The sequence below is a fragment of the Opisthorchis viverrini genome (genome assembly GCF_000715545.1).
Source record: "Opisthorchis viverrini unplaced genomic scaffold opera_v5_388, whole genome shotgun sequence".
NCBI lineage: Eukaryota > Metazoa > Platyhelminthes > Trematoda > Opisthorchiida > Opisthorchiidae > Opisthorchis > Opisthorchis viverrini.
In genome coordinates this window covers 73,970-95,930 of record NW_008752045.1, presented here as the reverse complement: position 1 = coordinate 95,930, position 21,961 = coordinate 73,970, and the positions used below count along the sequence as shown (strand labels likewise).

Sequence of the window (21,961 nt, the reverse complement as noted above, 5' to 3'; positions counted from 1 at the left end):
TAAGTAACATTTTGGACTGTATTAAAAGCAGACGATTGCAAACAAACATTTTGTTTCCCGTAATTTACCCAATATGTGCAAAGGTAGTTGTAGTACAGCCACGCATATCCCTAGTAGTCCAGTGATCCAATTGCTGTGGAAAGAAAGAGATCTGACTTAACCTTGTGCAAAACAATGAACAAATGCCTGCGTGAGACTTTCGTTATCTTGCTTATGAACGCTGGATGCCCATCTGATTTTGCATTATAAAATTGTATGCTAACGAATTGTGAAGTAGTCTGTGGAACGAACACCATCTATTGTTTCCAATGCATTTTAAGACAACAATGTGTGCCCGTTTGGCGGCCGACTTGTAATTAATCGCTGAGTGATTTTCTCAAATTCCAGAAGATAGCTTTCTTATTCATTATTCCAATACATTCCACTTGCAAAATAGATTTGTTAGTTCCTGAAAACCTTTTAAAGTTTCTGATCCTTCGGCGCCACTTTGTTCCGCAAAACAGCGCGTACGTTTAAGACAAATTGCATGACTTTCGTAGTTTTGATTTATTTAATTTCCAATTCTGTGAAAAAGGTGCAATGTATGAAAATATAGGTGGCTGAGAGTACCTTAATGGAAGACCGGAATCTGTACGTTCAACACACTGTGGTTTCTTCCTTAATCCGTCTAGTGACCACATGCGGCGCATCCGGTACGTTGCAATGTACATTCAATTCTCTGCGAAGAGCCATATTTTCCATTGACCGAACAATATTCGGTGCTCAGTTTAATCCGTGGTTTGTTTCACCATATTATTTTGCCATTCTTGAAACGCAACTGAATAAGTTCACCGCGCTATGCCGTTTTAGGGAATTACACACCCTCGAGCAAAATCAGGTCACTCTGAGACACCTACGTTAGCCTTTTCTTATAATCATTTTTATTTCGTATGACGGGTCGTTATTACTAAAATGTTTACATATTTGCTCAACACTTTATGCGCACACAGCTAATTAGAGTATTCTTCAATAATCAGGAAGATATTTGATTGCATTCACGCATGATTGACAACTGCACTATAGCGAAGAGCGCAATTCAGATAAATGCATATCCAAAACAACAATGTGCAGTTGGTAGTAATCTCTTAGAAGCGACGATAGAGTAGCTCTTAGGCATTTTGAGCAAAGCCGTAGGGCAAATGAACCAAATCAAGTATCCAGAAAATAACTGATCAAAAACCTTGAAGTTCCGTAAGGGCAAGTAAACCGAGAGCCCATTTGTTCAATGAGGATTAGGATTTTGATTTAAATTAAAGTTTGCAACCAATAATCCGTAAAATTTGTGACACCGTTAACGCGGACTGTTCTGGGAGGGTCAGTCGGATGGGTAAACAATACAAGAACTAGATGAAGCTTTGAGCTATCTATTAGCTGGACGTGTGAAACAGACTTTGGCACAATTTCTTCTTTGCATGAGAATATTGGATTAGTTGGATTGTACATCCTATACCAACTCGCTGCTGCGTAATGCGAGCGCAATTTTTACATGTCGACTACGGTTCCTCTCTTCAAAAATTGTCAGACGCCAAGAAGTTTATTTGAATTTTAATAAAGCAGCTGTTTTTATGTAATGTACGCCTAAGCAACGTGCTGCCTCAATTTTGAAGCAATGCCGGAAGCTACTGCTATCACCAAAAGTTTTTTCAACAATATGTGTTATTCATGTATTTGAGTTGTACCTGCGTCTGAATGATTCTACTTGAGAAATATGCTTCCTGGAATGGCTTGACTGGGCAAGTTGTTTGAGGTCAGCAAAGATTGCCAGTTTCATCAATCACGTACAATATTTTCGAGAATAGCATCGCTGGTCAGGGGTGCTTACACCTGACTCACTGAAGCTATGGCGGGTTTAAATTAAATTTAAGCAGCAGGGGTTGACGCCATATGTTTTGTCTGCTCCAATTTTGAGTGTTTTTTTGCGCATAATCTACCTGATCATTGTGCGAGTATATGATTAGGCATGTTGTAGTTTTTGAAGTCGTATACTCTTACAACTATTTTGTGGCATAGATGCAACCGCGTTGCAACGTATATATTTGGGAGCGCATAAGCACACACTGGAGGAAACAGCTAAAAGTTTAATTTGTGCATTCCACAATTTGAATTATATTGGGCGATGATGCTCATAGTCCTGGCAGCTTCCTTGAATAATTTAGCACAAAACAATGACTACTAAAATAAAAAGTTACACAAGGACGCAAAAGGTACAGGGGATACGAAGGCACAATGGACTAGTCTTTCAATTGGATTTGTGTGCGTTAACTGAGTGCAAAGTACGAAAATGCCCGACCTGTTTGGTGCCAGAACCGCACGTGGTGTCACGTTTTGCCAAACCGAGGACAAAACAAGTTGAACAATGTAGTCAAAAGTAATTGTTGTTTTGAATGTTTTGAATGCATTAATTAAAAACGGCTGCTCTACTTTGAACGTCAGATGCGAAAACCGCAAGTGACAGTAAGTTTGAATCAAAAATAAAAAGATAGATAAAATGAGAGAGGTGCTAGTGTAAATCCGCACTCAATGGTGAGATATTAGGCTATGGATTTGCAGGAATGTGCGCAATTTTTTTCTGCTATTGAGTTCACCAAATGGCTAGGTATTCAGTGACATGTAGTCTTACCACCAAATGGCTAGGTATTCAGTGACATGTTGTAGTCTTATATGACGGATAATCTACGAATAATTTATGAATACCTGAAAAACTAAGGACAGGGCGATATGCAAGTGATACCTGGAATCATCTGCCTACTAAAGGATGACCACCCCGAGAAGCCGTTTGCAAGTTCACTGGTGTATTCTGACATTTTGATAGGCAGTGCAACTAAATACTCGGTGGCTTGCATCAACAAGTAACAAAGTCAATAGAGTTAACACTGAAAGAACACGTTAAAAACAATAATCTATTTGTGTGCAATCAAAAATACCTTTAGATCGCCCAAGGCATGTTGTAGTGTAGATATGTGGAGTAAAAACACAAAGTTACTTTCCTCACCATTGCGCTATAGCCAAAGGGTGTTTCGGGTTCCATATAAAACCAAAATTTTTACTTTGGTTTAGGACGATTACACCTTTATCAGAGGTATATTCTGCTTCATTTGTTCCGCTGGTGTAGCTCTCCTATTTGACGTTCCCTTCTAAACGCAGTCGGCACATCTTCGTCAATCATGCAGCAATGCATTATCTGGCTATGCATAAACCTTTCGGGCTTTTATATTTGGTATTTTTTACGCGGTTTCGATGCGGCCTGCCACAACGCATAAAAGTGATACAAATCCCAGGATCCAGAACAGATTTCTAATACTCATCCTTGTTGCCGCACAATCAAGCTGATAAGTGTGTTCAGGAAGGTAAGTGTCTGACTCAATAACTAAGCATAAAGTTCAAAAAGTCTAAGAAATTTGTGTTTTTCGCAAAGTTCAAAACGCGTGATTATGTCTCATGGAACAAAACTTTTCGTTCCTTTCTACTAACGAAACTTGGTTCACCGTAAATCAAGAGGAATCCCTATCTATTGATCATCTCTAAAAATGTCATCTAATACACAGGATTCATGAACGTTGTGCTGATATTATTTGCCCACTATAAAGGGTACTTTATCTCAGATACATTGTGGTGGTTACTTTACGTGCATTTTGTTTGGGGCTTTTGTTGCTCTTTTCTACCTGCATGTTAATAGGGAACATTACTTGTGCGCTTAAAATCTGAGTTTTACGACTTTCAAGCAAGCCTTTTGATTTAAACATATGATATTGGATAAATTATTCCTTTCGGACAATATACGCCCTAATTTCAGACTTACTGCTTTCTAAAAAATTGAAACCAATAGTTAAACATGCCTTAAATTAATATTTTGGACATGAATGGCGCAATTATACCCATTAAATACTGAGCCGTTTTACCATATGCACTAAAGTGAAAAAGTGTAAAGAGACCGGTGAGTTATACCGTTAATTCTGCCAATTAATTCTGCACCTCTATTGAGCTACAGGTCAGTTTACTTCCATGAAAATAGGGAACCCTTGTTTGTGTCACAACGTTGAGGGCGATCGTACTAAATTCAAAAGAAAGGACATTTCCCGTCACCGTACTGCGCAGTCTTATCCAAACATTTTGGCTTGTTGATGGCTGATCGGATGGCAGTTGATTTGTTCGCCGAGCTTGGCAATTTGCTTGCAAACGTTTCGTAATCAGTCGAGGAGACATCGTCAGTGAGCAGTTGAATGGGTGCTTCCTCGGTGCCTAGCTGCGTTTATGTGGTTTTCTGTAGAGTATTCAATATCCTGTCATGTGATTGGCCAGTCGGTATATGCCTTCTGTTGCATCATGGTAGGATCGATCGGCCACCAGTAAGCACACCCGAGCTATCTATATTCCGACATATTGACTTGGTTTCAAGTGTTCAGTCTTGCAGCGTCTGACTGTGGCTAGCAATGAACGTAGTATAGCTGATTTAGTTACGTACATTGGGTTAGGAATCGGTTACAGATTACGTAGATCTACACAGTAAACTGAGCACGTTTATACTATAAATCCAAGAATAACCTAAGAATTCCTTCATTCTTACTGGGGATTACGTCCAAAGCGGTTCTTGAATTCGATTCTAATGACTGACATATTTTCAACGGTTGAGCTCACCAGCGTCTGCTTTATCCTACGGAAGTTTGGAAACTTTGCTGGCATCTGTTTTCTTTTGTGTATAATTCAGGTGCTTAGATTTTGTTTACAAAGTCATCAAAAACGTAAACCACAATTTGACTACCTAACATTTGGAACAATTGATTTAATGGACCTCTGATACTGTAAACAACTGATTTTACGTGAACGATTATTTCAACATGCATTGACTTGATTTTTTTAAACTGCATTTAAGCGAATATTATTGTTATCACGCCCATCAAATTTTAACAAATGGCAAAATATATATCAGTGACTGGCAATGCGAGTTCCAAAATCTTGTCCCTGGGGCGCATGATATTAGCAGTGAAATAATTTTATTCTACATGCGATAAACTTGTGTTGCTGTACTGAAAAATCATTATAATGTTGTTTTAAGAGAACGACACAGCTACTTGCACTGAAGGCGGTAAGTTTCTTACCAGGCAGATTTAAACACTAAGAAATTCATATAGGGTTAAAATAACTCTTTATTATTACAAACACCAAAAGCCCACGGCATTGTCAAGCCAGGATTTTGCTTTGAAAACGTAAATGAAAACCTGGTGATTACACTTCGTAGCTTGGAAACCTCATGGTAGCCTGAAAATGTACACCTATTACCAGGCAAATTAGTCCTCAATTATGCGTTGTGTGTACTCAAAAGCTGCAGTGTGAATATCGCCGTTTGCATTCATACAATTGTTGGTAGGTTTCAGAGGGACCCGTCTTCGAACCTTTTACTTACTCAAACAAGTTTCATGAGAGAATCAAATGAATGAAAGCTAAGTGTTCCGGAATTTCGCGGGTTTTACGCGTTTGGAATACGGTATTTGTCCGACAGCAATTGTGCTTCTAGTTTTCCGACATAGTTCAATTGCAGTGCGTGTTTTGTTTTCTACATTTCTGTACTTTTAAGCTGTATACCATTCGTTGCCTTGACGGCCTGATTTACGGTCTACGGCTGTGGGTGATCTTATTTATGCATAAAGTCTGCCAGCGCGCTCGACTACTCATTCTTCTCATCAAGTTTTTCGGCGGTTATGTGCTGTTTTCTATAGGCTAAAAGCGAAATGTTCGCCACCATGTCCAAAATAATCGTGGTCTTATTGTAGGCCAATCACGTATTTTTTACTTTGCATTTCTCATCTAAATATCTTAGTGCTACAATGTTTGAAACAAAGCAAGTGATAACTTTCTGTACACTGAACACTACTTGTGCATTATTCAAAATGAAGGTTTGCGTACATATTTTGATATATAAAATAGTTATCCACAGACTATATTTTCGGTACCTCTTGGTCGGCACTTTAAACCACATGGCGAGTTTAGGTTTGCAACTTTTTTATTAATACTGGCACAAAGATTTCGATGCCAATAGCCGTTGCTACTCTACTGAAATAAATTTGTCTAGTCTTTTGGCGTTAGTCTTGGCAAGCCCAGAATTAAAAACGTACACCACAAGGGGAAAACGTTGGCCGCGATATACTCGTTTCTTGGGAATTTCAGTTTGGTTTGCAAAAGTAAGCCTTATATTCAGTTCTGGTAAAAAAATAACAAGATAAGCAAATGCGTCAATTCAATGTTTTGCGGTGGTTCGACGACAAAAGTTCAGAGAACCAGTATCTGTGCAGACGCTTCGGGAGAAATATCTGCCGGTTTTTGCATGTAAGACAGGGTGCCTCAGACCCACTTGATTTCATGGTTGTCACGGCGTGACGGTTGTGTAACAAGGTGCTCAGATAAACATAATTGCCCATTTTGGCGCCTCACTGTAAGGCAAGATTGTTATTGCTTTAAAATAGCAGCTACAATTTTCCGATCGGCCTTTGGTGCCTGCTTGTTCAAATCCTACCCTAGCCTTAATGGTGGCCTGATCAAGCACGGAGCTGCGCCACTGGTCAACCTAAATCTAAATAACACAAAACACAGAGATGAGTATATAAATATATATCAAGGTCAGTTAATTAGAACTAGAAATTACGGGAGTATGCTGCGTTCATCAAGATATGTTCATGTGCTACTACCTGCGCTGCAATGTCTAGTGTCTAGTGTCTAGTTAATATCTAGGTACTGCAGTGTCTAATTAGTTTGGCAGATAGAGTAAAGCGTCCGCTCTACAGGACATTGTAGGGCATGATTAGGATGGCTGTAGGGCATGAAGTTTCGTAGCTGAATCAATAGGGAACAGGTATGTTGAGGCCAGTATTTCTCCAAACCCCAATTTAACAGCATTAATTTCGAGAGCTCACCTTGAAACCATGTCACAAACGATATGTTGGTTGTTCAACAACTCACCAACTGACGATTCCTCATTCACATTATAGATTCATCAACTAGAACACAAAACACTCATGCATTTTGTAATACATATTTATCGTTCATCATTTGGACCCCTCTACTGACATCATCTTATTCCCCGCTCTTAAAGTACCTACTTGATCGCATAAACAGCTAGCGTGCCGGGAACTACTTGAGGTGGTAATTGATTCATAGAGTTTTACAATTATCAATACCGCCTTGTCCCAAGTGGTTTTGTGCGAATATAGCGGACTTCGACCTCAAACTAGACGCCCATTTTTTTCGGAGAAGCAAGCTTCTTTCATTTGCATATCTGAAACGCGTGTGTTAGTGTTTGCAGATGGGGTATTGTTTGCACTCTAAAATACATTCTAAAGCAAAATAAGGATGGCTGTGTGGTATGTATCGAATATTTTAAGTTGAATCAGCTTCATATTGAATTTCGCTTTTGTCTACACAAATTATGAGGTTTCTCAACTGACTCATCAAGAAACAGATATGTCGAAGCTTTTATTCCTCTAAATCACAGATTAACGGCAATAGTTTCGGGAGCCCAACTTGAAAGCATGTCACAAACAATATATCGGATATTCAGCAACTCACTAACTGACGATTCCGCGGATTTCCCCATTCACATTATGGATTCATCAACTGGAACTCAGAACATTCATGCATTTTGTAATACATATTTACCGTTTACCATTTGGTCTATCCTACTGATACCATCTTTTCTTACTGCCAATGAACTACCTACATGGTCGCATAAATAGGTGGCTTACCGGAGACTACCGGAGGTGGTAAGTGCTTCAGAGAATCTTACCATTGTCGATACCGTCTCGTCTTATGTCGTTCCGTGCGAATATAGCGGATTACGACTGCAAACTAGACGCTCATTTTTTGGACGAACTAGTTTCCTTCGTTTTCAAACACCAAAAGCAATTGTGTTATTGTTGAATGACAAGATCTGCAATCACTGAGGGGTTGAGTGTTTTAAAGCGCCTTCAAATTACGTTAGGAATATGTGTTGCTAAGATGTGTTACGAGAAAAAGAGTGAAACGTTTGAATGTTATACATTCGATGTGCCAGTGAGTTACTTTACGTGAGTAGAGGCCATATTTCCCTGATGCGTTAGCTCTGTGGCATTCAATGACCTTATGAAACGAGAATTGTCAACTTCAGATTAGTGCCTCTTAGTTTTGGTGATTTTCGGAATATACTAGCCGAATCCTTCATGCGAACAGTAGCATTCATAATCATGAAGCCACCTTTGGCACGGTGAACCATCTACATTGTGGCATTCCGCCCTGCAACTGGTGCAAATGATAACTGTGATTACTAATAGCTCATAGAAGCCAAGGGATATCAAATACCCATGCTAATAAGCATCGGGCTTCGAAACGTCGCAGCGTGTGTAATGCAGTTTCCAGTACATATATGATGGCCTTGGGTTAGCTCTCTGTGCAATAAGTAACAAATTAGCCTAGCAAGGGGTTGGTATGTATTATCCTGGCAAACATCATTGGAAAGGTTTTTTGGGTTTTTATTTTGAAAGAATTTTTCCGAACAAACAACACCGTACAATGACGCGGCGTAACGGCCAACACGCCTATCGAAGTCGAACATTCTACAAACTGCCTTTACCGAATTTGAGGTACAGAATGTCCATCTAAATGCATATGCCAAACAACGGTTCTATGTACAAATCATGCATAAAACAAACGATGCGCTTTTCTCCGAAAAATTAAACTACATTCCTAAAAGTTAGAAAAAACTCAGCCACTTCACTCCACACCCATCTTGTAAAGTCGTCAAATCAGCTTTGATTGTACAAGTACAATGTAGTCAGCATGCTCGTCATACCCAAGATGGACGTGAACTGAATTTTCAGACATCAAACTATAGCCGAACTGCAGCAACCATAATCATTGCGCTTGCATTGCTCCCATGTTGCTCGGATGTTTTCACACCCAAAAGTCTTAGTTACCGAATTCGATACAGAGATGTTGGCATCGACGCATCACAGCTTGTACAAAAACAGACGGGTAGAAATTATGCTCAACTTATGCACACAATGTCGCGATCACGAACAAACAGACAACGCATGATACTGGACACACCTCACACTAAATTAGTCCTATTCTATTGATTATAGAAATTACCGCGAAAGGTTCTTACTAGTGAGGGTATCTAATGCCGCTACGCTGTGTAGTGGCTCTAAAACATCGTATCTTATTTTACAAAATTTAATGTCAAGTAGACTGCTGCTGATATTTTCATTGATATCAAAAGGATTATGAATGCAAGACAGCATTCCCAGGCCCATATTACTACTTATTTTGAACAAGATTGCCTGTTGAAAATCGTAGGAACGGGCTCCAAATGATTTCACACCATTCAGTAGGATTCACTTTCGACGGAATCCTAAAATCTCAAATTGTTACACATCGAACTTGATGTTTATTGGCTTTGTTATATTTGGGAGGCCAGTCGAAACCACGTGCTGGCCAATACACTTAGGCCTATTGCGGAATAGTGGCGAATGCAGAAGTGCACCAGATAAAGGATTGTCGAGATTAGTAATCCATGAGTAAATAAATAGGCTGAAGGTTGAAACACCATATGACGAAACTGCTTCCGCCGGCATCAAATTAGCGCTTCAAAGCCGCAAGGCGCCATCAATTTTTCATTAAATAAACACAGAAATAGTGGGGTTCTGACGAGATTTTTGTTAGTTTGACGTATGTCCATATGTAGTCTGTCATCTGTGTCCATAAGCAGGTTTAAATAAAATGATGTAAATCTCAAAAACCTGGTTGAAAATTTACAACAAAGAGACTAAACGCTATTATGAGCAGCCATGACCTTTGCGAAGAAAGAGGTTACCCCATATTTTACAAGAGAATATCGGAGGAAAATAGCCACACATTATATCTAACTTTATGGTAAGCTGAGACAAGATTGTTAACTGAATAACAAATTTTTAGATAGGAGTGGGATGAAGATTTTACCTCCAAACCTGACACTTTGATGCAAAGACCCTTCATCACAAATTCTTAAGTCTTGAAAATGGCGTATTTTTCTGCCAGTCAACTTAGTAGGTTTTCAAACGTTCAATACGGAAGGAAAAGAAAAAAACTGTTGTTAGCGCGAATTTAATGTTTGGTTAAAAGTTGCCGCTGATGGCAAGGCCAGAATCACTCCAGTAATTTTTCCTGTTTTCAGTCTCATAATGGTCTCAGCAAATTTTATTCAGACGTCATAATCAGTTCAGACAGCATGGAAACGAATGAAAATAAACGTTTTTGTGTCTAAGATAAGATTGTTAACTGAATAAAAATTTTTTAGATAGGAGTGGGATGAAGGTTTTACTTCCAAACCTGATACTTTGATGCAAAGACGAATGAAAATACACGTTTTTCTGTCTGATCAGTATACCCAGGTTTATACTGCAATATTTGCTAAATATTTGTGCTTGTGTATTCGTCATTTTGATTTTCTCCAAGCAGCTCCAATCTGTCTATAGGCTTGTGCCATATAGTTTGAGATTACTTCGCTTCTTTACGACAACCTAAAGCATATAGCTGGTTGCATTTTGTTGGAATTGCAAATGAAAGACGAAGACAAATCAAAAAGACATTATGACGAGAGGTTGCAGTGGTCGTTTGCTGGTGTCTGCGGAATTATCCGATTCATACAGCATAACATATATAATATGCATACTTTGCTTAGCTAAAACCCTGTTCCCAACTGTCTTACAGCAAACACAATTCAACCGCCGTTTACTATGTGGATATCCTGTTTGGGCTTGGCATTCACACTAATGAAGTGACTGGGACGTTTTTATTTCTTCAATACTTAAAAGTGTTTGAACTTAGCCCAACCAAATTCCAATTAAAAGTTTCTGAAATGGTATGAATTTTTTTGGGAGATCTGGTGGGCGGGAAGAACAGCATACGATGGTTGAATCCGCGTAACTTCATGCTGGGTATTCACGAAATATTTTCCAGAACATGCTTTTCGTGGGGCCGAAAATAATCTTGGCTGAAAATTATGATTTTTCTTTGGTTGCTAGCCACGTTTCCGCCGGGCACATGTCGAAATGAAGAAGAGCCAACCGGTGTTTGTTTGTTCAATTTCTAACTGCGCATTGAAAACTGGATCGGTTGATATTCGTTAAACTGCGTAAAGTTTGCACTCCGATCTCTTTAACTGCGAAGAGGTACATGGGGAGGCCCTGAGCTAAGTTGAAGATAATTACGGAGCAACATTTAAGGGGCGTTTATTTGCGTTGGTGGTGAATTATCTCACTGCAGTTTGGCAAGGTTTATTGGAAACAGTGTACAATTTTCGGCACCCTTCAAAGTGTGTTGTTGAAAACAGATGACCTTAAGGTTGGTTCAAGTACTGTTACAAAGTAAAAATGTCGTAAATAATCAGATTTGACTGGCATTCATGACATCCCACACGACGCGAAAATTCAGCCAACTTGGAGGTCTCTGCTACATGGACTCGAGCAACATGTGAGGTTGAGGGAATCTAGGTTGTGCGTCTATCTGTTTAGTCAGAAATAGCAGTGAGCTTGGTGCTGTTACAAGACGTCTGCAGCACTACTATGAACTCCACCTTCGCACAAACCATGCTGCGTTTCCCTGCACGATTTCAACATAGTTAAATGGAGAATAACATGCAAATATTTTGCACGTTTTTATTTACCTTCCGAGTGGTGGAAATTTGCGTGCGCATGGTTGAAATTTAATGACGTCTACAAAATCTAATGAATATTGTTCTGCAATGGAGGAGCGTCAACAGTCGCGCAGCTGCATTTGTCGGCGTAAGCTTATTGACAAAACCTGGGGTCAAAGATAACGTAAAATATGTCGGCGTACGGTGTCTACATTTGTGGTTGTGTGCACTGAGTTTTATTCAGCAACACCTGCGGGTTTCCTGTTTCATCAAATTACGTGAGCACAGTATCGTGTTGCTGCAGCTGTCCCTAAGTAGGCAGACAAGGAAAGCTCTGCACTAGCGTATTTGGTGGCGATCCGCTTTTTATTGCAGTACAGTTTTCGCTCCTGTGGGATGAATTTTAGCAGCAAGATTTGATGTAAAGCATCGAGTAACACAAACTATGATATATATCGCAGTTGTTATGCAATTTTTCATAAATATTCAGCTTGATTACCATTATTGCGACGCAGTACAGCATTTTGGTTCAGCACAGCAAATTTGTCAGGTTAAAATTAGAAATTTGCAACTCTGGTTGGCAATGTGTTATTCAAAACACATTTTACGTAGGCCAACATGCCGGTCATCTATGTACAGCATATATGTACTCAAATATTGTTATTTTGATATTCTTTGTATGGTATTCAATACAACATACTGTAGTTAGTATTTAGAATTTGCTTTTTATTATTTATTAATATTATCATTAATTACTTATTCATTATTCAAACTTCTGTCAGATCGCTTCCTTTTTTCAAGGTGCAACCACCTATATGCTCGAGGACAGCAGGGTGCTCATTGATCCAAAATCCTGCAGACCACAACATGTATACACTTGCTGGATCTCAATCGAAAATACGAGGTGGATACAGCCTCATACTTGCTGTACATTAAATAAGCAGAAAGACATCAAGGTGGTGTATATTATCTCATTTTGGGTATTCAAAGCCAGACTCAAACCTCATTCGAAGGCCTCGTGAGGTGCAAACACAAAGAAGGTGGCTGGCCGAATAATCGTTGACAAAAAAACTTTCTTCTACATACGAACGCTCATTTCTCCTAATCGTGATCGCGTTCGCATAGAAACCCACCCTGGCTTGCCTGACGCAAATGGGCAAGAGACGGTTCACCATAACTTATGGTTCCTTCACTGGAAAGAATATTCTAACAAGCCTGGCGAAACCGCCCCTTGGTCGTGTATTTTGCAGAATGTCATCGCTCGTCACTGTACGCATAACAGTTGCACAGAAGGGAGAGAATCAAACGTGTGGGTTTCTACTCACACGCCTTTCCCCACTGTGATACAAAGAGGAACTAACAAAGGCCATCAGTTTTCAGAGCACCTTACCGAAGATTGGCGTTATATCCAAGAATCATTTATAAATTCGGAAACCTGGGTGAAGGCTATATTTAGGGCGAGTTGAAATTCACCCAAATTAACGAGACTCTAGATCAACGTCTTCACTAAACCATCTAAACCCATCGATTTCTAACCACAGTGATGCTGTGAGGCACGTCTCGCCGGAGCGTAATATCAGGTGTACGTGTTATGGTCGTTGCATTTTCCTTAGCTGACAATAATTCAACACACTAGTCACAAGTCACAAGAATAAAGAAATCTACTCACAGCAATGACCCTAAAGTCTGCTACTACTGAAAAACCTTCATTGCTAGTATAATTATTTATAATAACCATGGAAGTTTCTTCCGGAAATTCGTAACTACTAGTCGTCAATGCCCTCAAAATGTAGCCAGCGTGATTTTGGAATTAATCGTAGCTCAGTAGCTGGTTATGCTACACATTTTTGAGCGCGTCCCCTAACTGGTGAACCCGGATGTCTCCAGCAAAACACCGATTTTCTGACAGAATTCACTCATAACGTACGAGCTTGTAATTGTGGTCGGATTATTTTAGCTAACCCGGTGGCACTCTCGTTGAGTACCTAATACAAAGACATTATCCAAAGACGAACTTTATATTCAAGATTAGGCTTCGTTCTGGTCTAAAGTGGTCAAAGCTTGATCAACCGATGAACAGGAAATTAAGAAATAATGGGGCAACATAGGGATAGACCAGCGTATGAAGTTACGAGGCATCATCAGACCTGGGTGACCAATGTTGCACAATCGATCTTACGATGAAAAGGTGCAATCCACTGTGTGGATAATTTGCCTTGAATAGTTTCAACTCTGGGGATAATAAGAAGAGTACTGAGGGAGGAATTCATTGCTTATTGGCATACATTACCTAAAATGGCGCTATCCGGGACCTCATTTTAGGTGCTTTCATTATCAGAATGCAGCTTTCGAGTACTTGTGTAGGTGGGGCTAAATGGCAACAGTATCTTTGATCCTCACAGAAGAGGTATCAGGGTGGCGTTATGTGCAAACGCACCAGCGGGGAATGGGAAGCGGGCGAAATATATTTGCGAGTTGGCGTAAAGGTTTGCCATGCTCACGAAAAGTTCAAAGTTCAGTTGGTCTGGAGTGACTCGAAAATAGTGTTAAACGTTGAATGCTGCAGGCGATTTTTGTTGTCGTCCACAGATGTGATTTTGAACGTTAGCCATTAGTGATTGGTATTAGAGCCACTTGTTTGTGTTGGCTGAGTCCTTTCAAACACGTGGGAGACGTGTAACCATAATAGAGATAGAGCGATGCCAACAGGGTTAATTCCCCTTTTGGCGGACGAGCGAATGTCGGCTGGAAAAGTGTTTTATTACAAGTTAAAAAGAACAACGAACGAGAGGATTACGATATCCAGAAGGCAATTGGCTAGGTCCCTCAAGCATCCCTGCTGCAGAATATTATACCTGTGGACATCGCCGGGTTCCTATTTCAGTGTTTTACATTCTACTTATCTGATGGGTCAAACGTATCACAAATTGGTGACACTCATCCCCACTTATGATCACCAGTGCAGCCATTCTTGGTAGTGTGTAAGGCCCAATCCTTTCCTCATTAAATATCCACGACATGCTTCACGTCTTATCCCATGGTAAACTATCCCTTTTATGGGGTGAGTCGAAAATGGCTTTCATATTTCCTTTCCCTCCTTAAAAACGGATTCCGCCAGATCAAATATTACGTAGACCCATCGACTCGCTAGTGTAGTGCCCATAGCCTAGGCTTTTTCCAAGTCCCATATAACTTCCTGCGGCTGTTCCGACCCACCTGATTTGTTCCAACTGATGGGGAACACTGTCACTCATTTACAGAGATCAAAGACCTTGGTCTCAAATCCTCTTGTAACTTTAGTTTTTCTCATCGAATGCAGTTCTATGTTGCTGGGAAATGTAGGCCCTGGGAGCAAGTCAAAAGAGGGAACTTATTGTCCGTGAGAGTTTGCAGCACTTGGAGTCCGGACGGCGAGAACGTGTTTTTCCGTAGTTTGGCTGCTACACGCATTCCAAAGTTGTCCGTGGACTTGTGGAGAATCGCTGACCTCCTGCTCCTTGGGCGCGCGTTAGTGCGTGTGATGGACCGAGTTGCATGCCTATTTAATGTGTGCAGTGTGAACAGACGGTTTTCCTCCGTGTTTGATGCTTGCACGAACATGAATACAACTTGACCTATTGTGGTTGAAGTTCATAAGCCTGGCGCGTTACGCAAGTGATAGTCGCGTCAACAAAAACGGATGAGAACCTGTGGTGTACAAGTTGTCGGCTAAGGTTGAAATTGGGACAGGAATTGTCAAGCTGTTTAAGTTTTTGTGACGCTTGAACTGGTGAGTGACCTCTAGACTTCCTAATATTACGCTATTCGGCACAAAAGGTCGCAATGTCAATGATTTCATCAATGTGATGTCATCAATTGTCAAGCTGTGTGCGACCAATTGTGGAAATCTTCGCTGCCTTCTTCCTTAATAGACAAAGTTGTAGGCTAGCACTTGAGACCGTCCAGCTTCCATTACCCAGAAATGTATTTACACGGCCAAAACCTATCACCTACAGCTCTCGCTGAATTATGTCGGGCCTGGAACCATCATTTACCGGAAAACTTAGTATTGCTACACAACCCATTAGGCACCCGCACACAACATCGCTGTACGCCTCTGCTTAGCTGGTCAGCTGAAGATCCGTCATCGTTTTCCCAGGGTTCGAACGGTCTGGCGATCTCCGTTGTGTTCCAATAGTCGCCTCATCCGCGACCTGCCTGTTCGGGTGGCTGTTCGCCGTTTGCTTGTTTGAAATGACACAACTGCTCGGCTAGCCTGGTTTTTCCTCGACCGGGCAAAATATGTGGCAGATGGAGTTCTTCGTTATTGCACAAGTCGCAATGGTTGCTGTTTCGTGGCATTTCACGCCGGGGATCCGGTAGCAGACGCGAGTGATGAAAACAACGCATGGTGTTCGGTGCGTCTTTTGGCAATGTTCGTCTGTTGCATTGCATCATTGTGTGTTCGTATAACCTCCACCTCTCCGGCACCACTGGTACTCCACCCATCGCCGATGTTTCTGAACGTAACTCTTAACTAAGAAAAACTATAAAACAGCACTGTTGTATTCGGTTTGTCTCCGCTGAGGCGGAATCTTCTCAGTTGATGTAATTTAATTGACAGACTATGTACTTACGGGCTTACGGCTATGTCTGTGTAGATGGCAGGAGCCCGATGACCTACTTGGACATTTTATCGCCCGCAAGATTTACATTGCCGGTGCGTCTTGCTTGACGAATGAGTCTGAACAATCCAAAGTAGTATAGTAGTATCAGAATCACTGTCTGCTGAGACAAATCTGTTTCTAAATAAATGCAGCTTTTTGAGGCGGTAGACATTGAACTCCACTCACCAAGAAAAGGAGTCAGCGCAGAGACACTTGTGCGCTAGCATCCCATCCACAGAACGCGCCCAGCCCTGAGAACAACTGCAAGTTTCAGACCATATATCACACAGTTAATCGCTTCTCGATTACCGGGAAGACGGGCAACATAAATGTGATGGTGTTGAGGGCATCCCTGCGTCCACTGACCAAGACAAGGGGCCAGCGCAGAGACACATGTGCGTTACCATCCCATCCGCATAACGCACCAAGCCCGGAGAACGGCTGCAGGTTTCAGACCATATATTACACGGTTAATCGCTTATGGATTACCGGGAAGACGGGCAACATAAATGTGATGGTGTTGAGGGCATCCCTGCGCTTTGGAATGGAGAAACACTAACGAGACTTGTGTTCTGCTGTTCTTTTGGTTCGTACCGCCTCTGCAAGGCGTTGAATTACCATTTTTTAGGGTTGCGTGTAAAGTTTTGAACTATGGCGTCGCTAGGACGTGTGCAAACAGTAAACAAAAATCCAAAACAATTGTGAAACAATGAATGATGAAGCGCCAGAGAAATCAGCTCAGCTAACAAATCCGCCAAATGCAACTTCCTACACAGATATGGAAACACACAAGACGTTTGATGCAGAGGAATGTGTTTGATTGCGAAGACGTCTGTGCGCACTAGTAAACAGTGACAAAATTAAGTAAGTAAAGAGGGAGTATTTTAGAAAGCTCAACCAAAATTATTGGCTGTGTAAACACTCTCCGAAACTGTGATAAGCTTTTGTCTCATCCTTGTAGTTAAGTAACATGGTAGACGATGTCTCACCTCGAATTGGAACGCGTATCTGCGATCCGATATGTCCTATCACAAATTGTCCATTCATTCCAAGGTGTGATAAATTATCATTGCATTATTTTACCTGTCTCATACGTTCTAAAATATCGTGGGAAAAATGTACCATGAAATAACTGTAGGTGTGACCAGGTATTTGACGAAAATCTGTGACTTTTTCCGTTTAGCCCTTTTTGCCTTTTGTAACTTTGAGGCCCTAAAACACTATCAGTTATTTTCCGACCAGCAAATGGCGCCCATGCCCTAATTAGACAAAACGGTGTTACACATACATACATATGTATTCCATGAAAAAGGATGTAGAGATGGCATACATTTGAGCCCACGTGTTACTTAAACAGATGCACATGGAAACATAAACCCTTGTTTTTGGTAAAGAGGGTCATTTGTCGCCAAGCTATTCAGTCAGGTTTAGCGTCTCTCTGGACCTGAAAAAAATTGACAGCACACGAATAAGTACTCTTGTACTTCAGTATAACACCATTAAGGAATCTGAGGCGCCCGATGATCAAAGTGACTCTGCAGTTTTGGTGCTGATTCCTTGTTGGCCTGATTGAAGACATTTCTTGAACTCTGTTAAGCTTCAACCGCAAAGCCCTGCTTAATTTGACCTTCCGCAGAATCATGAGAAGCATCGATGACAATCGCTTCCAAATCTTTTCCTCACAAGAAGAAAACCCAGGTAGTTCATGTTAAGAAGCCATGTGGTTCTAAGTCTTGTCCTTCAACAATCACAATATTCTGGCAAGGGAGTTTGTGTCAACTGGGAGATTTGTATGATTCACCTGCTATTCCTGAACGTACATGCTCGTTCTTTCTGCTTGAGACAGTTTTCGCGGTAAGTGTCAACCTAGAACTACGGCTTTCGCATCGGTTGTTCTGGATTTAGCATTTACGTGTATTCATTTATTTCCAGAGTTGTGACGAGTTCTGAGGCTTTCTAAGCCAGTTGGTGCAATGGGTGCAACAGCACTGTTCTCATCGAAGGTGGAATGAGGATTATGCATCACAGGCAATCAAGTTACGTGGGATGCTCTATCCCCCGCTTCAACAGAATCTCTGGATATTGCTTAATATTACAGAATTGCTAGCAATACTATTATTGTCAGCCATATGGAAAAAATGTATTCTCTCAATCCTGTAACCGCCTGTTGCTTTAATTTAGTTATGGCCAAGAACGAGATTTTCAGAAAAATTAACGATTAACCCTAGTATTTTATTACAAAACATTTTCTCTTGTCATTTGTTTAACTCGCACCTGTGAAACAAGCGGGATTGTAGGTAGAACATTTGGCCGTCCCGCAAGCCAAAGAATTCAGGAAATTTATGCCCTCTGATCAATAAGATTTGTTTATCCATGTTAACTTTTCAGTAACGGAGGTCATACGAACTGAGGATGTTTTGTGATGCAGTTTTTTCCACGGCATGTTTCTTAAACACGATGTTACCTAGGCTAGGCCGCCAGGCCACAATATGACATTCTGAAATTATTCCATTGAGAGGTAATTTCGAATAAGTTGTTTCCATTTATTTAATCATAGGCGTGCATTATTAAGCATCACAGGCAGTGACCATAATCCACCGTGTTCTTGTGGGAAGCAATTGTTTACCTGTCCTGACAGTATGTCTGTACTACCTTTCCCCAGGTCAAAACAAATTCTTGTTTGAGTCTGCTATTCACCGCGTCTACCTCAAAGACTCGATATGCATTTATAATCTCTTATGAGACTTTTACCCTTGACACGCCTAACAAATTCGGTCAATCGTGTATTGTTGGAGCTCTTTGACCATTTGCGTTATCGCATGTTGTTCGCCAAAGTATGTTGCTACCCAAAACTAATTTAGCCTCACCTCCTGGCTGTGTTTGGGTTTCCACCAGTTCGTGAGACAATGTGGACAAAATCCCCCATGTTTGAATTTTGCCCCCATTTTTATTATGGAGTTCGTACGTATAGTACAGCATTTTATTGAAGCGACTAAGGCATCCACAATTCAAGGCTTGTCATTCTACGCGTCACTCAAATTGGCCTTCCCGAATCACGGAATCACGGATTGACGGATTGATATACAGGATCGAGTCCATTGCCCAAGTTTCCCGGGTCGCTTCTGTTCTTGTCGCTCAGTGGTTCTCGTTCACCTAAAACGCACAAGTGGAAAAAGGGTGTAGCACAGCTCTTTATGTTCTCAGCGCGGGGCAGTATACTTGCCAGCGCGAGGATTTGCATAAATAAGTGTCTAATAGTGCTTTAAATTGGTTGCGTGAACAACCGTCAGAGGAACGTCATTCCAAGCAGCTACTAGCCGAAAAGAGAAAAGATTTTGTCTGATGAATGTGTGTGCTCAGCTTGAAAATTTTCCTACTATGACCCCGCCTGGTGTTTGCAGGGTCAACGGTAAAAAACCTGTTTGCCAAGCTTTGTTCAAACAGGGCATAAGTAAGAATTAAGTGCTTTCGCAGGAGACGGTACTCCAGGGGAAAGAGATGAAGCATCACGAGACGCATTTTGTAGTCCACGGATTTGAGGCCGGCAACCATTCTCCTGGTGGCTCGCTGGACACGCTCAATGAGGGTGACGTCTTTCGTGCGTCCTGAGTAGACAACTTGGTTGGCGTATTCCAGGAGTGGTCTGAATTAGAGTTTTTGGAAGTCTATTCGAGTAATACGGAGGAAGGTGCATCGGAACACCCGTAAAATGGCGAATGCCTTCCGGGTGGTTTTTTCATGGCGCAGCAAGAAGGACAAGTTTGAGGAGACCTAGATGCCCAAACGTTTTTAACATCTATCCTCATGATGTTTTCTGGTCCTTTCTCACCATGCATAACAAGCGCACTCGCTGAGTCTCCTCCAAACGTCATATGGAAGCACGTTTCGTCATTCAGAGGAAGATGCCAGTCCAACGACCACTGGTTGACAACATCTACATCCATTTGTAGGGCCCTGGCATTGGAACGCCAGGATTTCAAGTCGTCCGCAAAAGGTAGACATGGACTTGCAAGAACATCTAAGAGGTCGTTGACGTAGATCAGAAACAGCATTGGTCTCAGAACGGAATAAACCGAAATGTTCCAAAACGGCATGATTGAGGTAATTCAGAAGAGCAGTCACATAAATATCTTTTGAGGAAAACGTTCTTTGTAAAATGATTTATGGATACACTTTCCAAAAATAAATGCGTAATCTATTCATCCATCACAATTCCCAGCCACTGAAATGCGTGCTGAGTTCTTGCTAGCACGTACCATAGGCTAAATAATGAATATCATGCACGTACTATGCTTTGTTTTAGAATACTCACCAATTTCCCCCGATCCTTAATTCCAAGAATGCTGCATTAATTATTTATCCACGCCAAACTGCGCGGCCCGTGATTTACATTTTTCACCGGAAAGAATTGGGCCACTACTGAAATTAAACCAGGCGTCATGATTGAGCGAAATTTACTGAATCACTTGAAATCTGCTTTGTCTGTAAATGTTTTTGTCCCGCAAGTTGCCTAAACAAGGAACCTGATCCACTCTGATTCAAGTAAAACGAGTGGTCATCGGGTGTGCATGCATGCAATAATCCCAAATGTTCTTCTTTGTTAAAGAAGGCAAACACATGTTTGACCTGTGGCCTTTGTAAATAACTGTCACGGGTACCATTTCTTAGACAGAGTGAAGCAGTTCCGTTGGTTGGCTTATCCATCCAACCAAACACAGCGACTGAGTACAGAATTTAAACGGTGATGCACGTCCCACCAAATCGACGTGGCACCCCCTGCACTGTTATTTCATCATGTTATGAAATTTTACTTCCAATTGTTGATTTAAGCTTCTCAGTACTCCAATATGATCCAAACTAGTCGTCCACCTGTGTGGTCATGCAGTTTCCGAATTTCGTGTGTTTTGCCAATATCGGGGGCCTGAAGATAGTTGTACGCTACTTTTGTAACCTACATATATTGGTGAAGTGTGTATTGTATGCACATATAGGAACAGGGGAACTAATAAGCTAAGAGGTCTTCACCCACGTTTGAAGCGAATTCAGCTTTCTGGAAACTAACGCGTTATTTAACTAGAAAACTACAGTGTGTCTGCATCTCCCAAACTTTTGGAGTCACCCGCACTGTATTCTTACTCTCAAAATTATATAAGAAAACAATTTAAAACAGACTTCACGGACCACCAGTAAATCATCATGCTAAGATTTATTTCAGCCTTTACTCCGTCAGGTTGACCGCAGAGGATTGCATTGATTTTCTCATTTATTGACTTTAATCTTATAATACAAACTGAAATAAACACGGGTTTGAGACGTTTGTCAACGATGGAGTGATAATCCCGCTGTGTAATATGGAGTCAGTGAATAAATGAATTAAATAAATTAAATAAAAGGGCAAGGTACGTTTATAGACGAAGTCGGTGATAAATTGAAGAAGCAAACAGCGGCGACTTTGCCTTTCTCTGGCTGACGTTTCCTGATGTACTTCCTTGAGAGACACAAATGGTTAATATATTCCTTCAGTGTTTCGTGTAATATGTACTTCCATTATGGGCTGGTTTATACAAAGCTCACGTGAACTGCTGAATACGAATGCTCCATAGTTATGTTATAGTAGAATAAAGTTCGCTGGAAAACG

General features: G+C 41.0%; 1 protein-coding gene across 1 annotated transcript in view; it reads right to left on the bottom strand.

Annotated features, from left to right (window-relative positions):
- Positions 1–15,859: 15,859 nt before the first annotated feature.
- Positions 15,860–21,961, bottom strand: part of T265_10605 (hypothetical protein) — a gene marked incomplete at both ends in the record, with an annotated part of 61,627 nt that continues 55,525 nt past the window's right edge. Inside the window, one exon of the mRNA XM_009177027.1 lies at positions 15,860–16,188. Within this exon, the coding sequence (XP_009175291.1) occupies positions 15,860–16,188 (329 nt within the window). The remainder of the gene's footprint in view (positions 16,189–21,961) is intronic.